Source organism: Ceratotherium simum, chromosome 39 (assembly GCF_057802395.1).
Source record: "Ceratotherium simum simum isolate JZ-2026a chromosome 39, ASM5780239v1, whole genome shotgun sequence".
Lineage (NCBI taxonomy): Eukaryota > Metazoa > Chordata > Mammalia > Perissodactyla > Rhinocerotidae > Ceratotherium > Ceratotherium simum.
Genome location: NC_141938.1, coordinates 5,394,711 through 5,411,417, shown reverse-complemented (window position 1 = coordinate 5,411,417; position 16,707 = coordinate 5,394,711). Strand labels below are relative to the sequence as shown.

The 16,707-nt window shown below is 64.2% G+C and overlaps 1 protein-coding gene across 2 annotated transcripts; it reads right to left on the bottom strand.

The window, feature by feature from the left end:
* Window positions 1-111: 111 nt before the first annotated feature.
* Window positions 112-16,589, bottom strand: ZNF653 (zinc finger protein 653). 2 transcript variants are annotated; one of them, XM_004442661.3, is made up of 9 exons: window positions 16,291-16,589; window positions 10,669-10,712; window positions 8,656-8,871; window positions 3,977-4,582; window positions 3,677-3,854; window positions 3,472-3,583; window positions 2,356-2,470; window positions 1,461-1,560; window positions 112-1,313 (listed from the first exon to the last, which is right to left on the bottom strand). In XM_004442661.3, the coding sequence occupies exons 1-9, from the start codon at window positions 16,587-16,589 to the stop codon at window positions 1,136-1,138; spliced, it is 1,848 nt and encodes a 615-aa protein (XP_004442718.1). In that variant the 3' UTR covers window positions 112-1,135. The 2 variants fall into 2 exon arrangements, with proteins under 2 accessions (XP_004442718.1, XP_087281539.1); XM_087425413.1 differs by lacking the exon at window positions 112-1,313 and having other exon boundaries at window positions 1,480-2,182.
* Between the last annotated feature and the right edge of the window lie 118 nt (window positions 16,590-16,707).

Sequence of the window (16,707 nt, the reverse complement as noted above, 5' to 3'; positions counted from 1 at the left end):
TCCGAGCGCCAAATGACGCCTAGCTGTGGCCCCGCCCCCACGAACTGGTGAGGAGCTGGCGGGGCCAATCTGCGAGTGGCGCCACAGGGCTCCCCCGGGCACTTGCCCCGGCTCGCGGCTGCGGTCCCCGGGGTCACGTGGCTGCGGCCACCAGGGCCCACGCGGCTCGCGCGCCACCTGGCGGCCACGCGGCCTGGTCTCGCTGCCCGCCTCTCTCCCTGGCGGCCCGCAGGAGGAGGAGGAGAAGGAGAGGCGGCCTCACCATCTTCCTCCGGGAAATGGGGCCAAGGCAGCCGCCCCGCCGCCGCCAACTCCCCTCCCCCCGCGGTTTCCTGTTCCAGGAACACGCCGAGCCGGTTCTCCCTCGGGACTTGGGCACTGGCTGTTCCTTTGGCCTGGGATTTGCCTCCCCCAGCTTTCTTCGGGGATGGAATCTCTTTGTCATTCTGGTCTAGGCTCAAACGCCACCTCCTCAGAGAGGCCCTCCCTGACCACCGACCTAAACATCACTCCCAGAAACTAATATATCACTCTCTGTTCTGCACGGCGCTTGTCACAGCTGTAGATGTCTTATTTAGGGGTTCGCTGAACGTCTCCCCAACTGGTCCCTGCGCTGAGGATGGGGAATGAGTGAAGGACTGGGAGTGAGCATCAGGATCGAGTTCTGGGCGATGTCCAGTGGCCTCTCTGGGCCTCCAACCCCCTACCCCTGACCCTGTGCGAGGAAGGCGTGTTGGGGGTTGCTTGGTGAGGTAGCAGAGGCTGACAGGAAAGGGCCCTGCGGGCATGTAGGGGCATGTCCCCCCGCTCCGCCCCGGCCCTGCTCAGGAAGGGACCAGGTCGGAGACAGAGAGGGGCCCGGCCCCCCCAAATCATCCAGGCCTGGGGGAAGGGCATCTCCTTTCTCGCTCTTTAATCTTGCTCTCTCTCTCGACACAGTTCCAGCAGCGCGGCCCCAGGCGCCCGCTCCGGAGGCGGGGCGGGGTGGGGGCCCTGCCCCGGGGGCCCAGCCCTGGGGCGGGGCGGGGGCGCCCCCTTCCGGCCTGCGGCGCGGGCGGCCCCGGCGGCTGTCCGGGCGGGCCCGGGCGTGGCGTCCGAGCGGACGAATAAATAGGGGCGGGCGGCGGGCGGGCGGTCAGGCGGGCTTGTGGTCCGGGTGGCTCTTGAGCGTGTGGAACTTGACGCTGTCCAGCTTCTCGAAGCGCTTGCCGCAGCGCTCGCACGTGAAGTTGTACTGCACCTCGGCCGTGTGCTTCTTCATGTGCCAGTTGAGCGACGCGCGCTGCCGGCACTGGTAGCCGCAGATCTCGCACCTGCCGGGCCGGCGCGCCCGGGCGGGTCAGGGGGCGGGGCCGGCCGGGCGGGGAGCGCACGTGCAGCCCGCCCTGGGACCGCCCCCCCGGTCCAGCCCCGGGCCCCTCCCTCCAGCCACCGCCCCCCGACGGGAAGCCCTCACTCACTGCAGGGGCGTCTCGCCGGTGTGCGTGCGCCGGTGGACCTCCAGGTGGTTCTTCCTCTTGAAGGACTTGCCGCAGGTTTCGCAGGTGAATTCCCGGACACCTGGGGGAGACGCGAGGCTGAGGACCGCCGTTCGCGGACGGGCTGGGGGCCCGTCTCCCCGAGTCTCCCGGGCCTCTGGGCGCAGACAGAGCCATCCCCACATCCTCCGGGCGCCAGTGCCGCCTGCAGTCACGACAGCAGCTAATGCGAAGGGCGGCTCCCCGCCCCGCATGGGCGCCCGGGCAGAGCTGGAACGTGGGGCACACTGCCAAGCCAAGATGGGTCTGAACTGGACCCCAATATTTGAACTTCGGGGCGATGTCACAGAAAAATCCAAAGTTCCAGCCTCTCGAAAAATCCGAAGCTGTGTCCCCTCCCGCCAGGCCCAGCCACCACGGCTCTCCACCGTGTTCGCAGCTGGCTCTGGGTCAGGGAGGTACTTGGAGCAGAAGACCCACGTCTCTGCCACGAGGGGAAACAGGTCTGCTCCCCACCGTGCCCATCTGGGGGGGGCCCACTGTCCCCCCTCAGCGCTGGAACAACTTCCACACAAGACCTGCTCATGGGAGTGGGGAGGCCGAGGGGCCCCCAGCTGGGGAAGAGACAGCCGATCCCTGCCCTGCTCCATGGGGTTTATAACAGTCCGTGTCACTGTGACTCGTGCAGCTCCACTTCAAGAACCCTGGGGAGGCGCCATGTTAAGGGCTTTACTTCCACCATCTCACAGCAGCCCAGGTGAGGGCACAGGGGAGGCTCCAAGAGGGGCAGTCCCGTGCCCGGGCATCGCCCCGCCTGCCCCTGCCCTGGCTCCCAGGCCCTGCGCCCCTGCGCTGCCAGCCCCGCCCCCGGCCTGACCTGAGTGGATGATCATGTGTCGCCGCAGGTGGTTGGACAAATAGAACTTCTTGCCGCAGCCGGGGTGGGGACACACTTTGGTCTTCCCTTTCCGATGCACGAGGTTGACGTGGTTCTGGAAGTGAGAGGGGCAGGAGCGGGGCTGTGGGTGCTGGGGGCCCACCTCTGGGGCTCTCCAGGGTGGGGACAGACCAGGGCAGCTGGGAGGCCAGCCTCCCTGCAGGAGGGAAGAGGGGAGCGCTTGCTGTCAGGAGGGACTCCCAGCTCCCAGCTGGGGCCCAAGGGCACCACGGGGTCCCAGAGCAGCCTTTCAGAGCCCCTGCTACAGCCCGGTTCTGGGCTGGGGCATTAATATATGAAAGAGTCCGGCTGTTAGCCCAGCTTATGGATGTGGAAACTGAGTCTCCGTGGCGTGGTCTGAGGCAGGGCTGGGCCTGGATCCCAGGGCTGTCGGCGCCACAGTGGGGCTCTCTCCACGGTGCTGCGCTGCCCCCAGGGCCTGGAGCAGGCAGCCCCCCAGCCCTTCCTTCTTCAACTCACGAGGAGCACTGCAGCTCCGGCGCCCAGCATCAGGCCTGGCACCCGGCAGGGGCTCAATCCTCACTTAATGAGAACATGACTCGGCAAATTCAAGGCCCACTGGTGCCACCTGCTGTGCCAGGGGTGCGGACACGACAAGACCCCTTCCCTGCCCTCGGGGCATCCTGTCCAGGCTCTAGAGGGCAAACTACAGGACGTCCTGGCGGGGCAGAGACCTGGGACTCACAGGCCCCAGCGGCCCTGGGGGACGAGTGTGGGCTTCCTGGTGGAGGGGCGTCCTGAGCTGAGCCTGGAGAGGAGGCGTCCTAAGCCGACGGGGGCCTGGACCAGGGCAGGGGCGTTCAGGAGGCTGGAGAGGGCAGCCAAGACCAGCAGCCAGCGGGGTGTGCAGAGGGAGGTGGGGGCTGCTTGAGGCGGGACGGGTGGGTGGAGAGCAGGAAGGGAAGGCACAGAGGCGACACCTGCCCCCCCGGGGCCCGGTGGGGTCCTCCACGAGCAAGGCCGCCCAGACCCCAGCGCACAGGCCGCCGGACACAGCAGCAGGCCCCGCGCGGCCCGCGTGGATGGCGGCCTCACCTGGAAGCTGCTAAGGGCCACGTAGACCTGGCTGCAGCCCTCGTAGGGGCAGTGGAACATCTCGAGCAGGCCGTCGGCGTCCGTCACCCGCGCCCGCTTGCTCCGCCGCCTCCTGCAGGGGAAGGGCGGTGGTGTCGGGGCTCCCACACAGGCGGGCGTGGGCCCACGGCCGCTCCCCGTCCCTGCCCCCCGCCCCGGCACCCACTTCTCAGGCTCCTTGGGGATCTCGTAGATGATGGCCGACATGTCGCTGCCGTCCAGCTCCTCCCCGTCTGCCGCGGCCTCGGGCTCTGCGCTCTCAGGCGCTGTGGCCGCCAGCTCAGCCAGCTCCGGGGCCACCGGCTCCTCCTTCTCCTTCTTGAGCGTGTACAGGCCCTCCTTCTCTAGGGGTGGACACGGGGCGGGTGGCCGTGGGACTAAGGCTGTCCGGAGCCCGCTCGGGGCGCCTCCTCGCCCTCCCCCTCCCAGGCCCCACCGCAGCCCCCAGACAGCACAGCCCCCAGACCTTTCTTGGTCTCGACGCCTGCCATGGCGGCGGGGTCCACGGTGCCAGGCTGGCTGCCCTCGGGCTCCATCTGCGTGTAGGCCGCCACACCCTCCATCATGGCGCAGGGCACCTCATCGCCCAGGCCCCCAGCGGGGGCCCCGCTGCCCGCTGCCACGTTGAGGTGGATGCCCTCGGCCGTGAGGGCGTCGTAGCCGGGGCCCGCGATGATGATCACCTGCGAGCCGGGCACCATGCCGGGCATGGGACAGCTTGCCACCACCTCGCCCAGTGTCTCCTGGGGCATGTTCTCGAAGAGGGTGCCAGGGCCGGGGCCCACCTGCACAGGCACGGGCACACACACCACCGTCTCCAGGCCCTCGGGCCCGCCGCCCGCCGGGTTGGGGCACAGCGGGGCGCCCTGCTCAGCCAGGCTCTCCACGTGGTGCACGTCGAAGGGGATGTGCACGCCCTCCTGCGTGATGAGCCCGCTGCTGCCCGCTGGGCTGGCCGGGGTGACCGCCGCCGCGGCCGCTGTCACCTTGGCCGGCTGACCCTCGGGGGGCTCCTCAGAGTCGGAGCCGGAGCCGGACGAGTCGGAGCTGCCGGCCACCAGGCCATTGCCCACTGTGGTGACAGAGGAGAGGGCGGTTACAGCAGTGGCCGCTGGTATTGTCGGTGGCTCACAAGGGGCTGGGCGCTGGGACGCCCCCACTGCCACCAACAGCGCTCAGCTCTGCGTCCCCATCGTCGGAGACGCCCTCCTCCCTCAGCCTCCAGACCCGCACTCTGGTTTCCAGGCCCTTCCTGGCGGCTCCCTCTCAGCCTCTTGTGTTCTTAGGGGTCCGGAAGGCTCAGGCCAGGGCCTCCCCTCAGTCCCTCCACCCAGGTCTCGGCCAGGCCCACGATGTTCAATACCGTCCGACAGGTCACCCCAGTTCTGACCCCGTCTGCCTGGAGAGAGCGCAGACCCCGTGAGAAGGTTCAGTCCCACAAGACTGCCCCTGCTTCAGATGCCAGTCGCAAGTCCCAGGCCACCCCTACTTCTGCTATGAGTTGGGGGTCCCACGACCCCTCCTCAGGTTTGATAACATGCTAGAACAACTCACAGAACTCAGCAAAGTGCTCTGCTTCTGATTACAGTTTTATTATAAAGGATACGACTCAGCAACAGCCAGATAGAAGAGATATGTAGGACAAGGTATGGGGGGGGCACCCTCCCAGCACCTCGAGGTGGTCACCAACCCGGAAGCTCTCGGAATCTCCCTGTTCAAAAGTTTTTTATCACCCCATCTCCAGCCCCGTCCACTCCCCAGGGGTGGGGGTGGGGCTGAGAGGTTCCGCCCTCTCATCACGTGTTTGGTCTTCCTGGTGACCAGCCCCCACCCTAAAGCTATCTAGGGGCCCCTGCCTGAGTGGCCCCATTAGCACAGATGCAGGTCTGTTCAAAGGGGCGCCCTGGGAAAGGGCTCATGATGAGTAACGACAAACATTCCTTTCACCTGGGAAATTCCACGGGTTTTAGGAGCTCGGTGCCAGGAACCAGGACAAAGAGGCAATGTTGATTTTTGGGGTATTGCCGCCACCCAAATCGTGGGGCCTCCATGGGGACGGCTCCCGCCAGGACCTCCCGTGGAGCTGCGGACTCTCGCGTCCCACTGCCTCCTCTGCTGCCCCTGAGGGTCTCACGGGCACCTAAGACTCCGCTCAGCAACCCTGGGCTCTGAGTCTTCCTTCAGCGAGAGCCCGCACCGCTCACGGATGTCCCCCCCGCCTCAGCCCATGGCAGCTCTGTCTGTCCTTCCAGCTGCTCAGGCCAAAGTCCCGGGGCTACCTGACTTCTCTCTCACACCCACTTCCAATCTGTCAGCACAACCTGTTGGCGCCTCATCCGAAATTCATCCGCAGGCCGACGGCTCCTCCCAGCTCCCTGGGTACCCTGGTCACAGCCCCCTCATCCCCCTGCCAGGACCATGCGGTCCCCGCTCCGTGGTCCCCCGGCTCCCACCCTCGCCCCCACTGGCTGTCCTCCTCACTGGGGCCAGAGGAGCCTGTGAACACCTGCTCAGCTCACGTCCCTCCTCGACTGAGAACCCGCTCATCACTTCCTATGGAAGAGACAGGCTGGCTGCTCAGCAAACCCCTCTCTTCCTCCTGGCACCCGGGTGGCCTACATTTCCCAGCATCCCTTGCAGATAGGTGTGGCCATACAGCTGCGTCCCAGTGGGGTGTGAGTGGAAGTGATGGAGCTTCCACATCTCTGTGCCCAGCAGGCAGCCAGGACTCAGGAGGCTGGAGCCACAGGACGGAAAGCACCTGGGACCTGGGATGGAAGACAGTGTGCGGGCTGGGAGCACTGGACTTCGTGTCCAGTGGGAACCAAACTACCACGCTGGGTCACAAGAGCTGGGGCGTGTCTGTTCCAGCAGCTGGCTTTACCACAGTTAATACCCTTCCCAACTCACTTGGCGGAGCAGCCAAGCCCTCACCACGGCCACGTGGCCTGCATATCTGCACCCCCGCCACACCTGTCACCTCCAGCCCTTGCCTCCCCTCCAGCCCCACTGGCTTCCCTCCTGTGCTGAGGAACATGAAGCAGGTTCGTGCCTCAGGGCCTTTTCACTTGCCATTGGCTCTGCCTGAAGCCCCTTCTCTCTGACACCTGCGTGGGCTCTCTCCCTCGCCTCCATCAGGCCCTTCATCAAACAGTATTTTTCAGGGAGAACTTCTCTGACCACCTTGTCTCAAATAGCATATTTTTCTCTTCTTTATGTCCTCCCCAAATACTTACCACCTTCCAGGGGACTCTAAATTTTACTTGTTTATCTTGTTTACTGTCTGCTTCCCCTCTGGACCATAAACTCCACAAGGACGGGGTCCCTGTGCACAGGCCTCTGGTACACAGAGAGCGCACGTTTGCAAAAACAAACACATCTCAGGCCCAGGTTGTGACAAAGGCCCCAGGGATGGACACCTGACCGGGGCATTGGTGCTAATGTCCACACACATGGAGAAACGGGGGAAGGGAAAAGTGAAGGCCTGGCCCTTACGTCACACACTTGGGACACAGCTGGGGGATGCTGGCTGGGGACGACGTGTCCTACACCGCCAAGGGGCATGTGGAGGGCGCAGGCTCCGGAGCCAGACCGCCAGGGGATCCCGGTGCCCACTCCTCCAGCTGTGTGAACGCGGGCGCCTCAGGTTACCTCTCTGGGCCTGGGGATAACGCGGCACCTACCTCGGGGTATTTAATGAGTGAATACGCGTAAAGGGCTTAACCCAGCACCTAGCTGGAGTGAGGCCCCGTCCACTTTCCAGCTATCATTAGCATCCTAATGCCCCATCCCGGCCTCCCGGCCAGGGCGGCTCCTCTTAACACCCTGCAATCTGCAGGGGCCTGACCCCTGGCTCCACCCTGAAGGAGGGGCAGTCACTGCGGGTTGGGGGTACGGCCAGGGTGTGCAGCCAGGGCGTGCGTCTGGGCCCGGCTGTTAAGGCCAACCCTGGACTTCTCTCCCGATGATGATAACACTAACCAGAAAGGGCCGTGCGCCCCCGGCCTCCCAGTCCTGGTGGGAAGTCCTCTGAGTGAGGGGGCAGGGCCACCCCAGGCTCAGGGCTGATACGGGTCTGCTGAGGGAACAGCGCTGGGACAGGGACGCAGCCATGCCCCCCAGCGCCCAGAGCAGACCCAGCTGATGGATCCCAGCGTTCACTCCCCAGAGCCCAGAGCCGGCAGCCGCTAGTGTCAAGGTGGGGTTGGGGTCCCAGGGGGCATCTCTGGGTGCCACCCCATCCCAGCCTGACCCATCACCAGATGGGCCAGGTACGTTATTCCCAGGGCCTCGGTTTCCTCAACTGCTAAGCAGGGCTGATGACCAGCTGTGGGGAGAACTCAGCGTGGTTTGGGGTGCAGCCTGGAGAGGGGCACCGGACAGGATGGCCGAGGGGTGGTCTGCATGCTAGGAGCCTGGCCGACGCCCAACGGGACAGCCATTGGCCAGGGTGCCCTCCCGGATCACCTCTCGCCCACGGCTTCCCCTCGGCCAGCTGGGACGCCACCTGCTCCGAGACGCCTGCCAGCGCGGGCTCAGCCCCGGTGACTGTCCCCACCCTCTGCCCTGCAGGGCGGCTGGCAGCAGGTCCCACGCTCCTCCTGGCTGACACCAAGCCCCCGAGGCAGGCGGGCAGCCCCTCAGCACCCACAGCGCCCCTCTGCTCCCCCACCAGGGCCACCTGGGTCCTCCCAGTCCTCAGTGGGCAGCCAGCACACGAGTGTGACCAACAGGGGATGGCAGGAGAGGGGCAGGGACAGGGAGATTCGCGGAGAGATGGGGAGTAAGGAGAACAGGCTGGAGAGAGGGAAAGAGGATAAGACTGTCAGAGACAGACCCGGAACCAAGAAAGATCCAGAAGAAATAAAGGTGGAGGAAGGGGCTAGGAGAACAGCACCGCCCTGGCGAGTCTGAGGCCCACTGCCCCTCCCCGGACCCCAGCCCTGCCCACACCCGGCCTCAGCTGTCCCTCTGTAAGAGGGGGACCGCCTTCTGGGCTCCATAAGGACTCAAGATTGCAAGTCCGTCCCGCGCCACTGCCTTTCTGGTGGCCGTGATGACCGAGGAGGGCAGGGAGCCCAGGGCGACCCCCCGGAGGCGCTGCAGAGCCCCCGCTGTGCGCCGCGCCCCGCCCCGCGGACCCACCTCTGTCGCTGTCGGGGTCCGAGTCGCTGAGCGGCTTCAGCGGCGAGTGGAGGTCCTGGAAGTACCGGTGGCCGGCCTCGCACTGCCACACGGCCGTGGTGTAGAGGCCGAAGGTGGGGTCCAGCTCGGCCAGGTGCGGCTCGTAGGGGCAGCGGTGCCTGTGGTCCTCGTACCAGATGACCACGTTCTTCAGGCAGTTCACGTTCCGCCGCCGCCCTGCGCACACGGGCCGCGCCGTCAGGGCGGGCTCCGCCCCGGGAACCCACCCGGCCTATGCCCGGGTGACGGACGCTGAGACCCACCCTGGGGAGCACAGACTGGCCAGACCGTCCTCCCTGGGTGAGTGGGTACGCAGTAGCGCTCGTGATTGTTATAGCCATCCTCCTCAAGTCACCGTCTCCAGCCTGGACCACCTCGGTCCCTCTGGCTTGGGCTCTCTGCTCCCACCCTCGCTCCCCGCTACAGTCTAGCTGTCCCCATAGCCGCCAGAGGGCGCCCGTGAGCACTCGAGTCAGGTCGCATCCCTCCTCGGCTTGGAATCCACAGGGCACTCACCTCACTGGGAGGCAAAGCCCAAGTACTCCCCGAGGTCCACAAGGCCCCGTCACCTCCTGCCACGCTTCCCCTTCTCACTCCACTCCAGCCACATGGCCTCCTCCCTGTTCCTCAAACGAGCCAGGCGTGGTCCTGCCTCAGGGCCTTTGCACAGGCTGCGTCCTCTTCCTCCAGGGAACTGCCTTGCCCCCAACTTCACTCAGTCTACCACACCCTCCCTGCTGTCCTTGGAGCCGACCTGACTTGCTGCCCTTTCTCTCCAGGCAGCACCTAGATACCATCATGGTTTTTGTTTCCATGTTACTGTGTCTCCCCCACTAGACCATCAGCTCCCCAGTGGCAGGGTATTCAACTCTGTTGTTCCTTCTGTGTCCCCAGTGCTGACACAGGGCCTCGCACACAGTAGGGGCTGCTGGATGACGGAATGCTTCGAGGGGGTGGGCACAGTGGAGCCAGACCGCCAGGGTTGGAATCCTGGCTCTGCCATTTCCTAGCTGGGTGTCTCCCAGCAAGTGTCTTGGCTTCTCTGAACCTCAGTTGCCGGCTCTGGGCCAGGGGAGAATAAGGGTCCCCATTCCCTGAGGGCTGCCAGGGAGGAGGTTAGGGAGTGAAGACACTGACAGGGCACCGACCAGGGCGGGGCACGCTGCGAGTGCCCGAGAAATGGCTCCTGCCATACGTGTGATGCTCCTGGTCCCGCGGCTGAGAGGCAGGAAGGTGCGCTCTCAACCCTCCAGGCTGGGAGATGAGGATGCCCAGGAGAGGGCCTTGGGCCTCCAACCCAGTGACGACCATGAGGGCCCCACCAGCAGCCCCCTCTCCAGCCGGGACTTGCCACCTTATCTCACTGCCCACCCCTCTGGGATTTGGGGGTCACAGCCTCAGCTCGGCCCCTGCCTCCGAGAACTGAAAAGGGGAGGGGCTCACTGCCACCAGATGGCTGTCCCCCGAGCGCTGGCCCTCCCCCTGCTGGACACGGCCTGAGACCCCCCAGCCCCGGGGCTCAGAGGTCACAGAGGGGGGACGTGCTCCAGGCCGCCGCTCTGACCGCCTACGCCTGATCCCCTCGAGTCTGGCACGCCACCTGCCCTCCTGGCCTTGGCACAAGCTGCCCCCTCTGCTCTGCCCGGCTCTCCCCTGGCCGACTCCCATGCACCGGGCAGGGGAGCGGAGGAGCCACGGGCACCCCTCGGGACACACCGGACCTGGTCTGCCGGCTGTGCGGCCTGGGGCCGCGACTCAGCCTTTCTGCGCGAGCCGAAGAGGAGAGCACCCCGGGGGGCTGGGTCAGGCCCCCCCTCCGGCCCCAGTGCCCCTCCACCCCTTCCCGGCCCTGCTCAGCCTGTCCCGTCTCTCCCTCGAGACTAACGGTCGCTGAGAGAAGGACCAGAAATCACAAACGAGGGAAGGGCCATCAGACGGATGACTCCTGCCCCCCCTGACTGTGGCCCAACTTACGTTTCTTCCGCTTTGGCTTTTTGGGGACTTGCTCCCAAGGCTTCCTGTAACAGAGAGAGGCAGGGGACTGAGCGCAGGGCCTGACGGATGACAATGACAGCAGCTCGGGCTTCTGCTCCTCCTGGTTCGGGGCAGAATTTTAGCTTATTTTCCGGCCTGTTGCATTTCTCGTGGCCCTTCCCCTGGGCTCACAACACCATGGACACCAACCTTGGGGGGGTGTCTAGTAGCATCAGCCACCTCACAGAGTGGGAAACTGAGGCTCAGAGGGGCGAGGCCACCTGCCCTGGGTCCCGTGGCCAGGGAGCGAGAGGTCAGAAAAGGGGTCCAGGAGGTCGGTGTGGTGTGCAGAATTCCAAGCCGGTCCCACGATTCCCACCCTCGGGGCACATGCCCTGTATAATCCTCTCCCCATGAGTGTGGCAGGCCTGTGAATACGACAGATACCACTCCCTGGCTAGCTGACTTGGAATTCATCAAGAGAGAGCCTATGGAGGTGGGCCTGACCTAATCAGGGGTGCCCTTAAAAGGGCCTTGCTGATGTCAGAGACTGAGGCTGAGAATGTGAGGGGGCCGATGAGGGGCCACGTGGCAAGGACCTGAGACGGCCTCCAGGAGCTGAGAGCAGTCCTGGCCGACAGCCAGCAAGACAGCGGGGATGTCAGCCCTCCGACCCCGAGGATGTGATTTCTGCCAACACTGGGAGGGAGTCTGGAAGCAGATCTCTCCCTGGCTGAGTCTCTAGGAGAAGGTGCAGCTGGCTGGTACCCGGATTTCCACCTGTGAGACCTGAGCTGAGGACCCAGCTGGAGTGTGCCGGACTCCTGACCCGCAGAAACGTGCAATGACCAGGGTGTGTGGTTTGAAGCCACTGTCTGCGGTGGCTGGTGACACAGCACAGAACCCGTGCCACCCTATCCAGGTCCTGCCCCCTGAGGCTGCCCAAGCCCTGGGGAGACAGTCAGTCCAGCCTGGAGGGCTGGTGCACTGAGGGCCCTACTCCGACCCTAAATGCCTGCTCTACGGGGACCCCAGGCACTGTGCCCCTCAGCCCCGGCAGTCCTGCCCCTGCAGCCAGCCCAGGCCCCAACACCCCGGCCATCACGCCCACCTGCCTCCGGGCCTCCCCCCCTCTGGCTGGGGCCCAGCACCCCGGTGAGCTAAGGCCTCGGGGAGCGACCCTGGGTGAGTGAGCTTGCCTCCCTGTGCCTCAGTTTCCTCACCTGTAGCGTGGGGTCATAACGCACCGCCCTCGGGGGGCCGGCACGAGGTTACGTGCATTGTAAAGAGCTTGGTGTGGCCCCTGGCAATCAGGCATCGCTCAGCAAAGGGCAGCAGTGATCAGGGCGATCATCAGTGTCATCACGGGGCCAGGGACAGGCCTGGGACACCGGCCTCCCCGCCGTGGCCCGGGCCACGCTCTCGCCACAGCCAGTCCAGGGTCTCGTCAGCTCCACCGTCCACCCCGCCCGACCCCCGCCCAGCCTGATGACAATTCTCAGCCCCCACACCCCACGTCTAGTCCCGGGACAGCAGCTGGGGTTCCTCTGTCCCTCCTGCCCCAGGCTCTGCCCTCTGCCCGGGGCTCTGCTCCCCCTCGCCCATCCCAGGAGCCTCATCCCCTCCTCTGCAAGGGGCCAGGCTGGCTGCCCAGACCCTCAGCCACACCCCAGTCCAAACGCCCCGGCCACCTCCGCCCACCCGTGGCCTCGCCGTGGCTGGGGTGCTGGGAAGGCCACTTTGTGGCGGGGACAGCCTTGATGTCACTCAGATCCGAGTTCAAGTCTCGTTTCCGCGATCGACTGGCTGTGTGACCTCAAGCAGGTCGTGTGCCCTCTGAGCCTCAGTTTCCTCATCTGTGAAGTGGGATAACGGCAGTGCCTCTGATACAGAGTCACTGTGGGGATCAACCGAGGTCAGGCCACCCCCTGACCCTAACGCAGCAGTTTCTCCACAAACCTTCCCACCCCTGCCCACTTCTCCAACTTCTGCCACCTTGGTGGCCACCTGGTTTGAGGACAGCAGTTGCCGGGGCTTCTCGGGGGCCTGGCCGTGTTTTCCTCTCGGTGGCCAGCCTCCAGATGGGGCCCCAGCATCCCTCCCTCGCCCTCCTCTGCCTTTGTTCACTCTGGACTCCATCATTCCCCCCCACCCAAACACACTAGTATTTCTTCCGTCTTGGAACAAAATGATCTTGAGCCCCTTCCCGACCACCTTCCGCCCCATCCCTCTGCCACTGTGCCCGAGCTGTCTACACTTGCGGTCCCCACGTCCTCTCCTCCATCTCCCTTGAACCCCTGCAGTCAGGGGTTTTCTCAACAAAAACAGGTTGTGAGCTGACCGATTATGGCCACCAGGGAGGCCACCTCGCTCAGCGCAGATCTCGATCCTTCCCTTGGCCTCCGGGACACAGCCCTCGCCGGCTCCTCTGCCGGCTTCTGCCTCATCTCCCCGACTTCTCCAAGCACGGAGAGCGGTGCCGGGTTCACGGGCTCCGTCTACACGGGGCCCCTTGGTAATCCCCATCATTATACAAACCATCACCGCCCTGGCAACTCCCACATTCGGATTGCCCGCCTGGCCCTCTCCTCACAGCACCACCCCCACATCCTCCCCGACACCCCCCCCAGGGGCCTCCCAGGCATCTCACACGCCAGCTGTCACCTTGCCCCCCAACCTGTCCCTTCTCAGTTAACAGCAACTGCAACTTCCCGGGTGCTCAACCCAAACCTGGGGCATCTCTTAATCCACCCATCAGCAAACTCTGTTGGCCCGAACCTGAACCACCTCCTTGGGTCCCCGCCCGGGCCCAGCCCCGCCACCGCTCACGGGGACCAGCGCAGTCGCCTCCTTCCTGCTCTCCCCCCACAGTCTCAGCAGAGGTGTCAGTAGGATTCTTTTGATTTTCTCGTTAAGATTTTAAGATGTAAAAAGAAAAATTCGACCCCACACAAAGTTAGAGGGAACAGTAGAGCCACCCTCCTTGAACCATCCCCGGCTTTCGTGACCGTCAACTCTCGGCCCACCTTGTTTCAACTCACACCCCGCCCATTCCAACTGCCACACACGCTGGAGAGTGCTGCTTTTAAAATCTAAGCCAGACATGGGACTTCTCTGGTCAAAATTCTGTGCTAAAGAAAAGATTCCTACCAAGGCTCCCACTTCACTGGCAGGAAAAACCAGAGTCCTCCCTGCAGCACACAAGGCCCTGTCACCTCCCTGCCCTGTCACCTCCCCGTCTTCGTCTTCTCCCACTCCTCTCCCTCACTCATGTTGCTCCAACCACACGGACCTCCTCGCTATCCCATGTACACACCAGGCAGGGTCCTGCCTCAGGGTCTTTGTACTTGCTTTTCCTTCCTCCTTGAACACTCTTCCCCTGAGTATCTGCACGGCTCTCCCTGGCCTCCCTCAGGTCTTTACTCAAATGCTGTCTTCTCAGTGTGGCCCACCCTGACACCCTATTTAAACTTCCAGCTCACACTCCTCATTCCTCTTTCCCTATTTCACCTTTGTTTTTTCCACAGCCTCTATCACTTTCACACATACTACACACTTTATTATGTTGCTTGTCTGCAGTAGACACGCTCTGCCCTCTGCCCTTTAAAATGGCAGCTCCATGAGGCAAATTAATGAAAGGACACTTGAAATTCTACTATTGACCATTGTTTCCCTTTTCCCACTGGCTGCTAGGAAGCTCCAAGACAAATTCATGGCCCATTTGCCATTGCCACTTCTTCATGGCTCTTGAACCTCTCTGGTCAGGTTTTTTTTTGTTTTTTTTTTTTGTGTGTGTGAGGAAGATTAGCCCTGAGCTAACATCCGTTGCCAACCTTCCTCTTTTTGCTGAGGAAGACTGGCCCTGGGCTAACATCCGTGCCCGTCTTCCTCTACTTTCTACGGGATGCCGCCACAGCATGGCTTGACAAGCAGTGCGTTGGTGCACGCCCAGGATCCGAACCTGAGAACCCCGGGCTGCCAAAGTGGAGCGTGCGAACTTAACCACTACGCCACTGGGCTGGCGCTCTGGTCGGGTTTTTACCTCACCATGCCACAAAACTGCCCTTGTCATGTCCCCTGTGACTTCTGCCCCAATCCAGCAGCATTGACCCTGGCCCCACTGTGTCTCCTTTTTTCCATTCTCTTTTCACCCTGATTTTCATTTCTGCCTTCTTGTGCATGTTTTATAGCCCTTGAACTGAAATCCTTCCAGGTATAAGACAGGTTATAAACAACTGAACAACTGAAATAACTGACCTTCCATCTCTGGTCATGTCCACTCCCCACAGGAGACCCCTCACTCAGGTTAGTGTATTTTCTCGTCTACCCATGCCCCCCGGGGCCAGGTTTTTGCCACACGCCACCTGGGGCATCTCAATGTCCCTGCCCCAGTCCTGCAGGCCCACGCCGCTCCGGCTCAGCCAAACCAAGGTTCTGCAATGCCACCTTCAGCTTAGAGACCTCCAGGGGCTCCTTGCGGCCAGTGGCACTCAACTCCAGCCACATACCAGGTCTCCCTGGAAGCTTTGCAGTAAAAAATACAGCGTCTGCAACCCCACTCAGACTGAATCGGGAACTCCAATAGTGGGACATCGGCTTCAGGTTTTTTAAGTGCCCAGTGTTTCCTGCTCTGCTCTCTGGCATATAAACGAGCCTGCCACCCTGGGGAGGGCGTGGGTACAATTCAGCAGGTTCTGGTTGATTCTTGACCCTCAGAATCTCCCCCCAGAGAAACGTGCAAATGTGTGCAAGCAAAGACCAGGGCAGAACAAGGGTTTTGTGGCGGCACTGCTCGCGAGGGAGAACAGACATCTTCCTAACAGCTGAGACCCGGCGCGCTCACTATGTGCCAGGCACTGTTCTACGCCCTTTGCTGTACTGTAATTCATTTAATCATCACATCAACGCATAAGGCAGGAAGGGAAAAATTCCATCCACTGCTCATCCTCATGATTGAGACTCTGCAAAGGCCTCTGCCCTCCAGCTGAGCCGCTAACTCGGGGCTTCCTCTTCACCTGCGTCTCCCCGGGCAGAGCTGCGCCCCAGGAGCCAGAGGTTTAGGGGCGTGCGATCTGGACTGTGAGGGGTCCTCCAGGTGTGCGGGGCCTGGAGTTGTGGGAACGGGGCCACCCAGTCCCAGGCGGGGCACCGGAGCCTCATGAGGGGCAGGGCTGGGTGGTCCAGGGCGTCCGGTCACAGTTCCAGGCTACATGGTGGGGCTGCTAGGGGATGAGGCCTGGGAGATCACAGTGGCCAGCAGGGACCTCGGGCCACTGACGCCGCGGGAGGCGGGGCCGCCCCTGCCGGGACTGGGCAGTTAGAAGGCCGGGAGGTGGGGCCCGCCCCGGGATTGGGCAGGCGGAGCTCCCGGGCGGGGCCGAGCGCCCGGAGGCGGGTCGAGAGGCCGGGCGCATCCCGGGATTGGGCAGCCGAGCTCGGGGAGGCGGGGCCGCGGGCCAGGCGCGTCCCAGGACCGGCAGTGCGAGACCCAGGCCGGCAGCCGGCCGCTGGGCGGGGCTCGCAGGTGCCGGGGGCGGGGCCCAGGCGGAGGGGCGGGGCCAGGCTCGGCGGGGGATGGGGGCGTCTCCTCCCTCGCTCCCTCCCGCCCTCGGGCCCCCTCACCCGTGGCGGCCGCTCCGCTGGCCGCGCTCCAGCGAGATGAGGTAGGCGGCGAGCTTGGCGTCGCTCCAGCCGCTGCGGCGCCGCAGGTCCACCCAGGGCCCGTGCGCCTCGCCCAGGTACACGCGCCGCACGTCGTACTTCTTCCGGGACTCGAGCCGCCGCCGGGCCCGGTCCGACTCCGTGAGCCGCGGCCGGCCCCGCGCCTTGCGGCCCGCCGCGCCCTCCTCGGCCGCCGCCTCCCCGCCTGCGCCCGCCTCAGCCTCCGCCTCCGCCTCGGGCTCGGGCGCCCGCTCCGCCATCCCCCCCTCCCTGGTTACCAGCCTCCCCCGTTGTTAGGAGCCCGACCGGAAGTGGCGCGCATCTTCCGCGCCGCCGGGAAATTTCTCATGGACTCTCACTGCCCCGCGGCGCCAAAAG

Excerpts from the sequence above, each read along its gene's own strand:
- ZNF653 (XM_004442661.3), bottom strand. The coding sequence starts at position 16,589 with ATGGCGGAGCGGGCGCCCGAGCCCGAGGCGGAGGCGGAGGCTGAGGCG. Across the intron at positions 4,583-8,655 it reads GGACCCCGACAGCGACAGAG|TGGGCAATGGCCTGGTGGCC; the intron begins GTGGGTCCGCGG and ends CTGTCACCACAG. Across the intron at positions 3,855-3,976 it reads AGGCGTCGAGACCAAGAAAG|AGAAGGAGGGCCTGTACACG; the intron begins GTCTGGGGGCTG and ends GTCCACCCCTAG.